Below are 13166 nucleotides of genomic sequence, written 5' to 3' on the forward strand. Positions count from 1 at the left end.
TTCGAGAGTAGAACGGATTGTATTACTATCTCGTGAATACCATCCACTAACCTGCATTTTCTTTCCCTTTTTTAATACAGTATTGCAAAGTTGTATTGTTCCTACTGAATCTCCCTCAAAGATGGACGTCACTTCAATTATACCTATATATATACCTTTCCGTTCTGCGTCAAGTTCACAAGTAAAATAACTCCTTCGGTGCACTTGCCCTTGCACCATTTGAGATATACTGTTTGAACCAGCTTTAACTGCGATCCTCTTATCCTCATTATTCCTCAGGCAATCTAAAGATGTAACCACGAGATTGAAAGTGATCATTGATCCAATGCAAGCATATTCTTCGTCTATGTATATTGCCACCACAAAAGATGTATCCACTGTATTCTGAGAACTACTAGAACTGCTACCACCACCACGAAATTCTGTATTTGTGTAGGTAAAAGGGAAGCTAAGCGCGATCAATATGAGCGCGAAATTATTTTGTAAATACATGTTAGATTATGACTTCTACACACGCTTTTTAAATATTAAATAAATCAAGATAAGTTTTGTGGGCGCTATTTATACTTTTGTGGACTGTGTGAATAAAAAACAAGTAGAAACTTCTAGATATCAGGAAATGAGCACAAAGAAAATATTTGTCTGTTTTGAAAAGAAAATTTCCTTGTGATTTGTTTATATATTAGCTTAGCTGTGCTATTGAACTGAGAAAGATTATGTGATATAATGTTTGTATTTTAATGAATAAACACCGAGGAGTACAAAAGGTACACTAATTAGTTTTATCTGTTTGTATTTTTAATGAGTAAACACAGAAAAGTACCAAAGGTATATGTTTAAGTGACTTAAACTATGAACATTTTTCGTTCGTTTGTTTCATTAGCCATTGAGTGTGCTTGTAATTCTCAACTGGTTAGTGAAATATTCTAAAGAGGTTTTTCAAAGCAATACAAGGTGGCTCATCCCGCAGCCAATACCTTGGAGGCCCCAGTGCTCGCCCCAATGAATAATTACAAGGTGTAATGGGGGTTTTTCAAAGAAAAACAAGGTGGCTCAACCCGCAGCCAATACTTTGGAGCCCCCCAGTGCTCGGCCCCAATGAATAAATAAAAGGTGTAACAGGTGCATAGCAACCTCCCTCTCTAAAATAACACACAGTCCACTTAAATAATATAATAGCAAAAAAACTATTCGCCCGCCGAATCGCCAAAGCTTAGACATGGTCCTTCGAGCCGGATAACTGGCTCGTATGGAAATTTCACTAGACGACTAAGCCGTCTAGGCGGGCGGGTATGTTTAAGTGACTTAAACTATGAATATTTTTCGTCCATTTGTTTCATTAGCCATTGAGTGTGCTTGTAATTCTCAACTGGTTAGTGAAATATTCTAAAGAGTATACTAATTAGTTTTATCTGTTTCCAAACTGATAATTTGTATATTTTATACCGCTACAAAATCAGAGTTGGGAGCAGTGCACCAAGTTTTTAGCAGCAACATTGCTCCAAGCTAAGTGGGCTGACATAATCAAGATCCTGTGATAAGTATTAATTGGTTGAGACTTAAACGTCTGTTCATTCTTCCCATATTCGAAAAATGTAGTGATTTCTATAGCAATTTCAGACGGAAAATTAATGAAACAATTAGCCAAGTTTTCTACATTACAGGAATGTGTGAATAAAAAACAAGTAGGAACTTCTGGATATCAGAAAATAGGCACAAAGAATATATTTGGCTGTTTCATGTGCTTGTGATTTGTTTATGTTGAGCCAATTTCAAAGAATTAAATGAAGAACTTTCTAAATTAACTTAGCCTCAGCATAATGCGGACGTGGATCAGATCATTTTTTATTTTAATAGTATCATTCAAAACTTGTTTGAAAAGTATGTGCTCAAACGTGTTTGTTCATATGATGAACCAATGCAAGCCTGGATCACTAAAGAAGTAAAATCTTTGAAAACCAAAAGTCACGTTACTTCAAATTATATAAGAAGACTGGCTCAGATTCCGATTACGTTCGTTATGCTATTCTGCGTCATAAGTATTTTGAACTTAATTGAAAGTGTTATAAAGCTTACGTCTTTAAAATTAAGAACATTATTAGCAACCCGCGGTCGCTTTATGGTTTCCTAATTTCTAAACGTCTGGTAAAGGGTTTTCCTTCCGCTATGAAGTTTAAAGATAACATTTCTAGCGACAATCAAGAGATTACGAATTTCTTTGCTCATTTTTTCAAATCTAATTATACCGGCGAGATGGCTTTGCCACTTGATAAATATCCTTATGAACTGCATTCAAGTGATTCAATCCCTGCTCCACACTTATTACCTGAAGATATTTATTGTACCTAAACACCCTAAGAGAATCTTTAACATACGGCCCTGATTTAATTCCCACATGCTTTCTTAAAAAAATGTGCAAAATTCATCTACAAACCTCTTACTGATCTGTTTAACCCATTTTTGAAGTATAGAATTTTCCCGACGGCATGGAAGGAATCCTTTTCCATCCCTCTCCATAAAAGTGGTATTAAGTCGTCCATTGAAAACTATCGTGGCATAGCTAGACTGTCCGCTATTCCAAAGGTGTTCGAAGCAATCGTTACTAATCACCTAACATTTTCGATTTAAACATTAATTGCAAGTTCTCAGCATGGGTTTTGTAAGGGCAAATCAACCATAACTAATTTACTTGAGTTCACAACTCACATTTCGAACGGGTTCAGAGAAAATCCACACGCCGACGTTATATACGCCGATTTTAGTAAAACGTTCGATAAATTATGCCACTCTTTACTTGTACATAAATTCGAAATATTTGAGTTTCAACCTAGTCTCACTCGTTCGATTTCCTCCTATCTCTTTGGCAGAACACAGAGCGTAATCTTTAAAAATATGTTTTCGAGTATCATTAGTGTCACCTCTGATGTTCCCCAGGGCAGCCATCATATCTCTACACCTATACAATATTCTAAAATCTTGATGTATGCTGTTGTTGTAAAGCTTTTTAAGACTTACGCGTCGATTGAAGAACGTTCTTTACTTCAGACGGATTTAAATTGATTAGCTACTTGATGAAATGTGAACAACATGCCGCTTAATCTTCAGAATGTTAATTTATGTGTTTTACGCGTAGGAGTTTACAACCAGCTTCTTACACAATTAACAACCAAAACCTTGAAAGTGTTAATGTTTTTGTGGACTTGGGAGTTACAATGAACTGCAAACTTAGCTTCAACACTCATATAAGTTACACTGTCAATAGAGCTAAAGGTCTCTTAGCATTTGTGAAAAGGTGGTCAAAATAGTTAGGCGACTCGTACGTTACGAAAACCCTATTCACAACATTGGTTAGACCGACATTAGAGCATGGCTCAATAGTTTGGAATCTGCGTTGCTAATCCCATACTGACAGGCTCCAATCAATACAAAAACAGTTTTAACTATTTGCCTTAAGGAATTTTCAATGGGACTCTTCATTTAATCTTCCAACTCTAGCTAGTCGTGGAGAAATGCTTGGGGCAATATTTATAACAAAACTACTGAATGGATCGATTTCAACCCCATTTAGATCTCGACGCTTGACAAACCACTGCACATCAATGACAACCAAAAAAATAAAATAATTTATAATTATGTAATAAAATTAATAAACAAAACATAATGAACAAGATTAGCCTGATGTCATTGGGCCACTTGAGGGCAGTGCGCTTCCACAACGTCCAACTATTATTATTATTTTTGCTTAGGTTACTTGTGCTATTGAATTGAGAGAGGCTATGTGATGCTAATTTGTCCACCAAGTTGTGAGCAGCAACATTGCTCGAAGTTAAGTGGGCTGACATAATCAAGATTCTGTGGCACGTGTTAATAGACGGTAATTGGTTGGGACTTAAAGGTCTGTTCATCCTTGCCATATTCGTAAAGTTCTTTAATTTCTATAACAATTTCACACAGAAAGTTAATGAAACAATTACCCAAGTTTTCTACATTAACTCCCTTACTAAACCCAACGTTCCATACAAAATACAAATTCTTAATTATCTCATTACGGCTTTACTGAGTGCCTAATGGAATTAAAAATCTTGACGTTTTTTGGTCGTTATTTTTACATTAGTGGACTGTGTGAATAAAAAGCAAGTAGAAACTTCTAGATATCAGGAAATAGACACAAAGAAAATATTTGGCTGTTTCATTTCTTTGTGATTTGTTTATATATTTGCATAGCTTTATTATGCAGCCAACGTGGTGTGATCGTAGCGTGCTCCGCCTAACACACCGTATGCCCTGGGTTCACACCCCGGGCAAAGCAACATCAAAATTTTAGAAATAAGGTTTTTCAATTTGAAGAAAATTTTTCTAAGCGGGGTCGCCCCTCGGCAGTGTTTGGCAAGCGCTCCGGGTGTATTTCTGCCATGAAAGGCTCTCTCTGAAAACTCATCTGCCTTGACTATGCTGTTCGGAGTCGGCATAAAACATGTAGGTCCCGTCCGGTCAATTTGTAGGGAAAAATCAAGAGGAGCACGACGCAAATTGGAAGAGAAGCTCGGCCTTAGATCGCTTCGGAGGTTATCGCGCCTTACATTTATTTTTTTTTTATTTTATTATGTAATTGAATTGAGAAAAGCCATGTGATATAATGTTTGTATTTTTAATGAGTAAACACAGAAAAGTACACAAGTTACACTAATTGTACGTTTGCAAACTGCTAATTTATCTATTTTATACAACCACAATACCAGAGTTGGGAGAAGTGCTCCAAGTTTTCGACAGCAACATTGCTCGAAGTTAAGTAGGCTGACATAATCGAGATCCTGTGTCAAGAATTAATGACACGGTAGTTGGTTGGGACTTAAACGTATGTTCATCCTTCCCATATTCGTAAAATTCATTAATTTCTACATCAATTTCACTCAGAAGTTTAATGAAACAATTAGCCTAGTTTTCTATATTAAGGCCATTAATAAACCCAATGTTCCATACAAAATACAAATTCTTAATTATCTTACTATGGCTTTATTGAGTGCCTAATGAAGTCAAAAATCTAAACGGTTTTGTGGGCTGTATTTATACATTAGTGGACTGTGAACGTATTATTAGTGAGCGTCTGCAGCAGACCCTGGAAAACCCAGGTGGCTTTTCAAATGGTCAGTTTGGATTTCAAAAATCGAGATCCACGATAGATGCAATACAAACAGTTGTCAATATAGCCCGCGGAGCCATAACCTGGGGCCAAAGTAAAAAGAAGCTCTGTGCACTGATAACTTTGGATATTAGAAATGATTATATACCGCGAATTGGATGCAGATAATGACAGCGCTAGGAAACTTTGACACACCTGCTTACCTGCTCAGACCAATTATTAGCTGTTTAAGCGACAGGGTACTCTTTTTTGATACGGATGAGGGACCAAGAAAGCACAACATCACGGGTGATGTCCCCCAGGGATCTGTTTTAGGTCCAACGCTATGGAATGCGATGTATGATAGTGTGCTACAAATCGACCTTCTGGAGGTACGGAAATTGTCGGCTATGCAGATGATATTGTCTTAGTAGCAGAGGCCAAGAAACTAGATCTGCTCCAAGAATTATAAAGAATAAAGGAATGGCTGGCGAACATGGGGCTGGAGATAGCTAGCAATAAGACAGAAGTAGTTTTGGTGAGCTGAGAGCGGACGGTGGATGAGTTAGCCCAAAATATAGGAGTAAACATTCACTCAAAACTTACTTTTAAGGAGCACTTCAGGGCGGTGGGGGAGAAGGTTTCTAGAGTTAGGGGGAACCCTTAAGCGAATAATGGCCAACATCGGCGGTCCAGACGAAGCAAGCCATCAGCTTTTATCCAACACACCCAGCTCGATAATATCATATGCAGCACCAGTATGGCACGGATCTAAAATGTTCCACCAAAAAGATATACTAGCAGCCTACGTTATTACTGCTATATGAATAGCATGTGCTTATCGGACGGTGTCCGATGACGCGACCAGTATTTTATCCATGAACATCCCAGTACATCTACTCTCAAATGAAATGGCCGATCTGTATGGCATTGTAATCAGCCGACTATCTGAAGATGCTAAGAAAAGCGCAAGGTCACGAACAATAGTTATGTGACAAGAATAGTGGGAAGAACTGAGAAAAGGGCGCTGGACCTTCATGCTTGGTCGGAATATTGCGGAATGGTACGCACGAAAACACGGCGATCTAAATTACCACCTCACACAGATACGGGCAGGGCGGCTTCAAGGAGTATCTACATAAGCGTGGCGTAGAGGAGGATCTGATCCTTTCTGTCCACACTGTCCCTGCGAATTGGAAAGCGCACAATATGTAATGTTTTACTGCCCTCGTTTTCACGGGGAATTACTCTATGTACATAGAGTCTTTGGATAGGAGCATTCCATTAGGAATATAGTTTCCCAAATGTGCGGACAAATAGATTATTGAACTGCTGTGAGCAAGATGGCCTTTATAGTTATGACGAAATTGGTGCATGCTAAAAGGGAGCGCAGAGAAATGCGCATACGAAGCTGTGGCGATTAATCGCCTCCCCTTCCCCTGGACAGATGAACAGGAGTAGCTTGGTTTCAATGTGCCACTTGATGGTAGTGCGTAACTCCAACGTCCAATAAAAAAAAAAGGTCATGCTAAAACAAAAGTGTCTACTGCTCCAACCACTTCGCCTTAACTAACGAATCGCTAACAACTCGCATTTCCGATCAATTTCGAAGTAATCGAGCACAATATAGTTACGATAAATGAAATTTTTAAATTGAAGTTTTCACGAATACCTACTCACTTTTTTGATACAAAATAACCCATCGCTTCGTGAGGAACATCTGCATATATTTGACATTGATTTCTCATAAACTCCAACCATTCGCCACATTGATAAGACCAAAAGCCTCGTTCACTAACTATGGATTCAGCATAATAGAGAGGAGCGCGAAAATGATTACAGTTACGAAGACCTTGCAAAATATTTGTACCATATTAAAATTTTACACAAAAGCACTTAAGAGCAACTTACGTCCATTTTCCACATAGTTACAGCCGGCTTGAAAAAATTGGTCCAAATTCGGATAGAAGTCCGCATGACCACTACGATCTATTGTAGAATAGAAAAATGGGTCAGTATGAATGACATCAACAAATTCCGCATCCGTGTCATCCAACTTTTCGGTACGATTTTGTTTAGCAAATGCAGGACCAGCGGGATCCAAACCTAAAACAAAGAGATGTTTAAAAAAAAAAAACAAATTTGGAAAAACGAAAAACTAAAACCGTTATTTGTTACTTTTTACACACCTGTTATGCGACGTAATGGGTATTTAGCGTAATTTGCCGTTAATCCCGCTACTTGTCCACCCAAACTAAATCCAATCAAATGTATATCATCATCAATGTAGATTTCAGTTTCTATTAAATTATCAATTAGCTGCGCCAGACAACGTCCCACCACACGCGCATTCTGCACTGACCATGGATAATAACATGGAAAACGTACTAATTTACCGTAATCCACTGATATGACATGCACTTGTCGTTCACGCAGCAAAACTGGACGCACCTCAAAATTAGGTGAGTCATGTTGGTGGCCATGATAGCCATGTATAAGTATTTTAAGAGGCCAACGTGGATGAAAAGCAGCAGCTGTGAGGTTAAGTGGATCCAGTAATGTTGGCTCCTGCGTGGAGCTAAGAAGTAAGTTATAATTTTTTATATTTTGGAATTTAGTTCCCTACTCACTTTGTGTAGAGCCAAAATTTTATATATTCATTGGGGCATTCATCGTTTGCAAACATACAATCAAACGGAAAGCCATAAATGGAGGGAAGAGCTATAATAGAGGAAGAATAAATAAAAGTAAGGTTTTATTTTCAAAGTTACCGACGTGGACTTGGATTGAATGTTTTGGTAGTGGACCATGACTATATAAATAATATTATATTATTATATTATATTTATTTCGGTCTAAAATATACAGACTTCCTTACAGACTAGTTAAAAATAGAGAAAAGTTCAAACTTAAATTTATAAATGCTATTATTAAAGTTAAGAAGACCACTATATCGATTTGCTAGGTGTAAAGCCTTGGATATGGGTTCATTCAGCACGTAATTCGTTCGATTAATTGCTTCAACAAATAGTCTGGTGTGCCTTAGATCACGTGGTGGAATGTATGAAACGAATAAATTAGATAAATCAGAGCAGTTTATATTACCGTTGGTAACGTTATAGGCAAGCATGAGTGAGATACAAGTTCTACGGTCATACAAAGCCTGGAGTCCGAGCAATTTACGCCTGCCGATATATGATGAAGGCCATCGGGCCAGTGAAGCATTCGCAAAGCAATTTTGGTGAAAATTCTTTGAACTCTCTAAATTTTATGTGAGCTCCCTTCATAGAATGGACTCCATATAATCGAGCAATATTCCAGACGACTTTTTACCAATGCCGTAAAAAGTGCCTTCAAAGTCATCGGATCCTTGAAGTCACTGGAATTATGTCTAATAAACCTAACCATTGCAAGAGATTTGGAAATAATAAAGTCGATGTGACCAGAAAAAGAGAGTTGGTTGTCGAAAATTACACCCAGATATTTTATCTCTCGACAACGGTTTAAAGATCCAGCATTTAATTTGTAGTTGAAAAAGGTGGTAGTAACCCTTTTTGAATAGGAAACCACGCAACATTTGTTAGTATTTAAAAGTAGGTTATTACTTGAACACCATTCATTAAAAGAATCGAGATCATATCAAGTTAATGCAGTCAGAAGTATCCCGTACGGTTAGAAAGAGTTCGAAGTCGTCTGCAAACATTAAACATTTAGCAAATTTGAATTTTTGAGGCAGATCATTAATAAAAATTAAGAACAACAGAGGGCCACAGTGGGTTCCCTGTGGGAATCCAGACCAAGCGTTAATAAGCGCAGTAGAGTTGTTGCCTCCGATTGACACAAAAAGCTTTCTATTCGATAAGAAACTTGAGAAGAACTTCAGCAAACTTCCGGTCACTCCGTACATCCCCAGTTTGTGCAATAGTATAGAGTGGTCGACCTTGTCAAATTCTTTCGAGAAGTCAGTATAAATGACATCTAGTTGCGTATGGTACTCAAAGGCATCTACAATTTGGCTAGTGACTAAAGCCAGATTGGTAGAAGTAGACCTGCCAGGAAAAAACCCATGCTGACACTCAACAATAGCCTTGACTATGTAGTCAAACAATTTGTTATGAAGGATACTATCGAATAGTTTTGCCAGACTTCTCTGCTTAACAATAGGTCTGTAGTTGCGAATATCATTGCGGTCACCAGATTTGAATACCGGATTTATGGAGCATAACTTCCAAGAGTCTAAAAATATCCCGTGGTTCAAGCATCCTTGGAAAGAATTACCAGGGGTTCAGAAATTGTATTTGAACATAGCTTGAAGAATAACGGGGAAAATCCCTCGCTATCTGATTTCGGACTATTATTCAATTTTGAAACTGACAGAAATACATCTTCGGCTGTAATATCAAAAGAAGAAATTTGACGCGGAGAACCAGAGTAGAATGTCGGACTAGGTAAAGAGGTAGGATCTGAGTATATCTTCTGAAATAATTTGGCAAATAAGTTACAAATATCTACCCTTTTACTGGACGATACACCGTCATACTCCATGCACGTCGGAAGTCCGTTAGTCTGCCTCTTGGAATTAATCACCGACCAGAAACTAGATGGATTCGTCTTCAGTTTTGATTCCAGATTATTAATATATTGTCTAAACAAGAACTTATTGAGACAGTTAAAAGTCGATTTAAGCCTGACAAAGGTAAGACGATCAGATTCACTCCTGCTCTTTTATATTTCTTAAAGGCCTTACTTTTTTATTTTTAATATTATTAAGTTTAGTATTGAACCAGGGTGGCCTGTTGTTCAGAATTTTCCGTTTTCGCGGAACAAAATTCGAGACTGCTAATGCAAGCCTTTGCTTTAAGAATTCATAAGAAGCCTCAGGCCCATTAGCGGAGTCCAAGAAGGACCAATCAGCGTCGAGGAGAAACTCGTTTATCGCTGGAGCTTCAGCCTTTAAATAATTATATTCTGAAATATTTGCAGCTGGGTTTTTATCAAAGCTATAAAACTCGAAATGTGCAACCAAAGCATTGTGATGTAAACTGTTTTCCAAGATTGGAGATAGACACTCCAGGCAAGATATTCTTAAATCATCAGATCCAAAAACGAGATCAGGGAACCTACCATTACTGTTTGGTTGAGCATTGTATTGTTTTAAGCCATATGAGAACAAAGTGCTAACAACAAGCACATCGATATCGGACCTGATATTTGTGGGTATATTATTACATCCACTTGACCAGGAGATATTACTTAAGTTAAAGTCGCCTAGATATATAATCTCATCAGACGGATTAGCAGTACTTACGACACTATTTACATTATCTAAATGTTTTCGATAGACAGCAATTTCACTACTTGGCGGAATATAAGACAAAACGATTATTATTGTTTTATTGTCATTAAACTTAACGCTTACACAGATTTGTTCAACGCCACCATCTATCAAATCATTAATAATCAGTTTACTACGTAGATCTGCTCTAAAAGCAATTAAAACACCACCACCCCTCTCAAGACCGGTGGCTTTATTTAATATATCTACTAATTTCTAAGTAAGAACTAGCGACTATGTCTTCGGTTTGAACCTTTTTCGGCCAAACCGAAAAGGGCAAACCGTCACACCGGCAGGCCAAAGCTCAGGGTTGAACATCTTATCAAACCACGAATCGCTAACACCAAGTTTGAATGTAATTCGCTTTAATGATTCAACGGCAGTACCTTTCCTGATAAGCCCGTGACAAGAAAGCAACTCTCTTCGTATTCCAGAATACTTAGAGACGTATTCAATAATATTGTCCTCTGTAACGGATGGCAAAAACGACGCAATATGAAGCCACTTAGTCTTAGCAACCCTAAGCTCAGTGCTTACATTTGAACCAATAATGCGCATTTGTTTATCATCATTATTCTTCATTGCATCATCTACCTTCTGATGTTGTTGACATTCGCAATGGTAACTTCAGCATTAGTGCCATTAACAGCTGACGCAGAGGAAGACGGAGATGCGGCGGTATTTATGTCAGATTTATCCTTCTCAGTGCTTCAATTTTTACCTGCTTTCTTTTTCTTTATAACTTCCACCCACTTTGCATCAGTAGGCTCATCACTTTGTATGTCAGTTGTATCAATAATAACAATGCTATCATTAACATACGTATTAGCTGGTTCAACATATAGTGTAACATTGTTGTTGGCAATGAGAACAGGTTTCTCCTTAGCAGCGACATCATTGATTGGAGTTAGAGATTCAGCTTCTATCCAAAGATTATCGAATTTTCGTTAATCTTTGTTCTATCATAGGTTCTGACGGCTTTGTTTCTGTATCAGATTCTGGCTTTTCTATACTCGCGCTTTATTTAGCTTTTGCAGCAGAGTCGTTGTTGCTGTTTTTTGCTTTTGCAGCCAAGCCACTCATATTGTTTTTATACTCAGTTGAGCAGAGCTCACAGAGTATATTAAGTTTGATTGGATAACGGTTGGTTGTACATATATAAAGGAATCGAGATAGATATAGACTTCCATATATCAAAATAATCAGGATCGAAAAAAAATTTGATTGAGCCATGTCCGTCCGTCCGTCCGTCCGTCCGTCCGTCCGTCCGTCCGTTAACACGATAACTTGAGTAAATTTTGAGGTATCTTAATGAAATTTGGTATGTAGGTTCCTGAGCACTCATCTCAGATCGCTATTTAAAATGAGCGATATCGGACTATAACCACGCCCACTTTTTCGATATCGAAAATTTCGAAAAACCGAAAAAGTGCGATAACTCATTACAAAAGACAGATAAAGCGACGAAACTTGGTAGATGGGTTGACGTTATGACGCAGAATAGAAAATTAGTAAGATTTTGGACAATGGGCGTGGCACCGCCCACTTTTACAAGAAGGTAATTTAAAAGTTTTGCAAGCTGTAATTTGGCAGTCGTTGAAGATATCATGATGAAATTTGGCAGGAACGTTACTCCTATTACTCTATATGTGCTAAATAAAAATTAGCAAAATTGGAAGAAGAACACGCCCACTTTTTAAAAATAAAATTTTTTAAATTCAAATTTTAACATAAAATTTAATATCTTTACTGTATATAAGTAAATTAAGTCAAAATTCAACTCCAGTAATGATATGATGCAACAAAATACAAAAATAAAAGAAAATTTCAAAATGGGCGTGGCTCCGCCCATTTTCATTAAGTTTGTCTAGAATACTGTTATTGCCATAAGTCGAACAAAAATTTACCAATCCTTCTCAAATTTGGTAGGAGCATAGATTCTATGACGGTAACTGTTCTCTGTGAAAATGGGCGAAATCGGTGGAAGCCACGCCCAGTTTTTATACACAGTCCACCGTCTGTCCTTCCGCTCGGCCATTAACACAATAACTTGAGCAAAATCCGATATATCTTTACTAAACTTAGCCCACGTACTTACCTGAGCTCACTTTTTCTTGGTATAAAAAATGGGCGAAATCTGACCATAACCACGCCCACTTTATCGATATCGAAAATTACGAAAAATGAAAAAAATGCCATAATTCTATACCAAATACGAAAAAAGTGATGAAACATGGTAACTGGATTGGTTTATTGACGCAAAATATAACTTTGGAAAAAACTTTGTAAAATGGGTGTGACACCTACCATATTAAGTAGAAGAAAATGAAAAAGTTCTACAAGGCGAAATCAACAGCCCTTGGAATCTTGGCAGGAATACTGTTAGTGGTATTGCATATATAAATAAATTAGCAGTACCCGACAGATGATTTTCTGGATCACCTGGTCCACATTTTGGTCGATATCGCGAGAACGCCTTCACATATACATCTAAGGGCCACTCGCTTTTAAAACCCTCATTAATACCTTTAATTTGATATCCATATCGTACAAAAACATACCAGAGTCACCGCTGTCCCACCCTAATGGCGATATCTCGAAAAGGCGTCCACCTATAGACCTAATGCCCCCTCCCTCTTAAAATGCTCAGTAACACCTTTCGTTTGATACCCATATCGTACAAACATTCTAGAGTCACCCCTGGCCCACCCT

General features: G+C 37.7%; 1 protein-coding gene across 3 annotated transcripts in view; it reads right to left on the reverse strand.

Annotated features, from left to right (window-relative positions):
* The window catches only part of LOC137242805 (inactive pancreatic lipase-related protein 1-like), a 48959-nt gene that overhangs the window by 22144 nt on the left and 13649 nt on the right, over positions 1 to 13166 (reverse strand). For all 3 annotated transcript variants that reach the window (XM_067770063.1, XM_067770061.1, XM_067770062.1), the window contains exons 2-5: positions 7750 to 7840; positions 7309 to 7697; positions 7031 to 7225; positions 6800 to 6971 (exon numbers count right to left, since the gene is read on the reverse strand). In XM_067770063.1, the coding sequence (XP_067626164.1) occupies positions 6800 to 6971; positions 7031 to 7225; positions 7309 to 7697; positions 7750 to 7805 (812 nt within the window). In that variant the 5' untranslated portion in view covers positions 7806 to 7840. The remainder of the gene's footprint in view (positions 1 to 6799; positions 6972 to 7030; positions 7226 to 7308; positions 7698 to 7749; positions 7841 to 13166) is intronic.

The sequence above is a fragment of the Eurosta solidaginis genome, chromosome 2 (assembly GCF_040869045.1).
Source record: "Eurosta solidaginis isolate ZX-2024a chromosome 2, ASM4086904v1, whole genome shotgun sequence".
Lineage (NCBI taxonomy): Eukaryota > Metazoa > Arthropoda > Insecta > Diptera > Tephritidae > Eurosta > Eurosta solidaginis.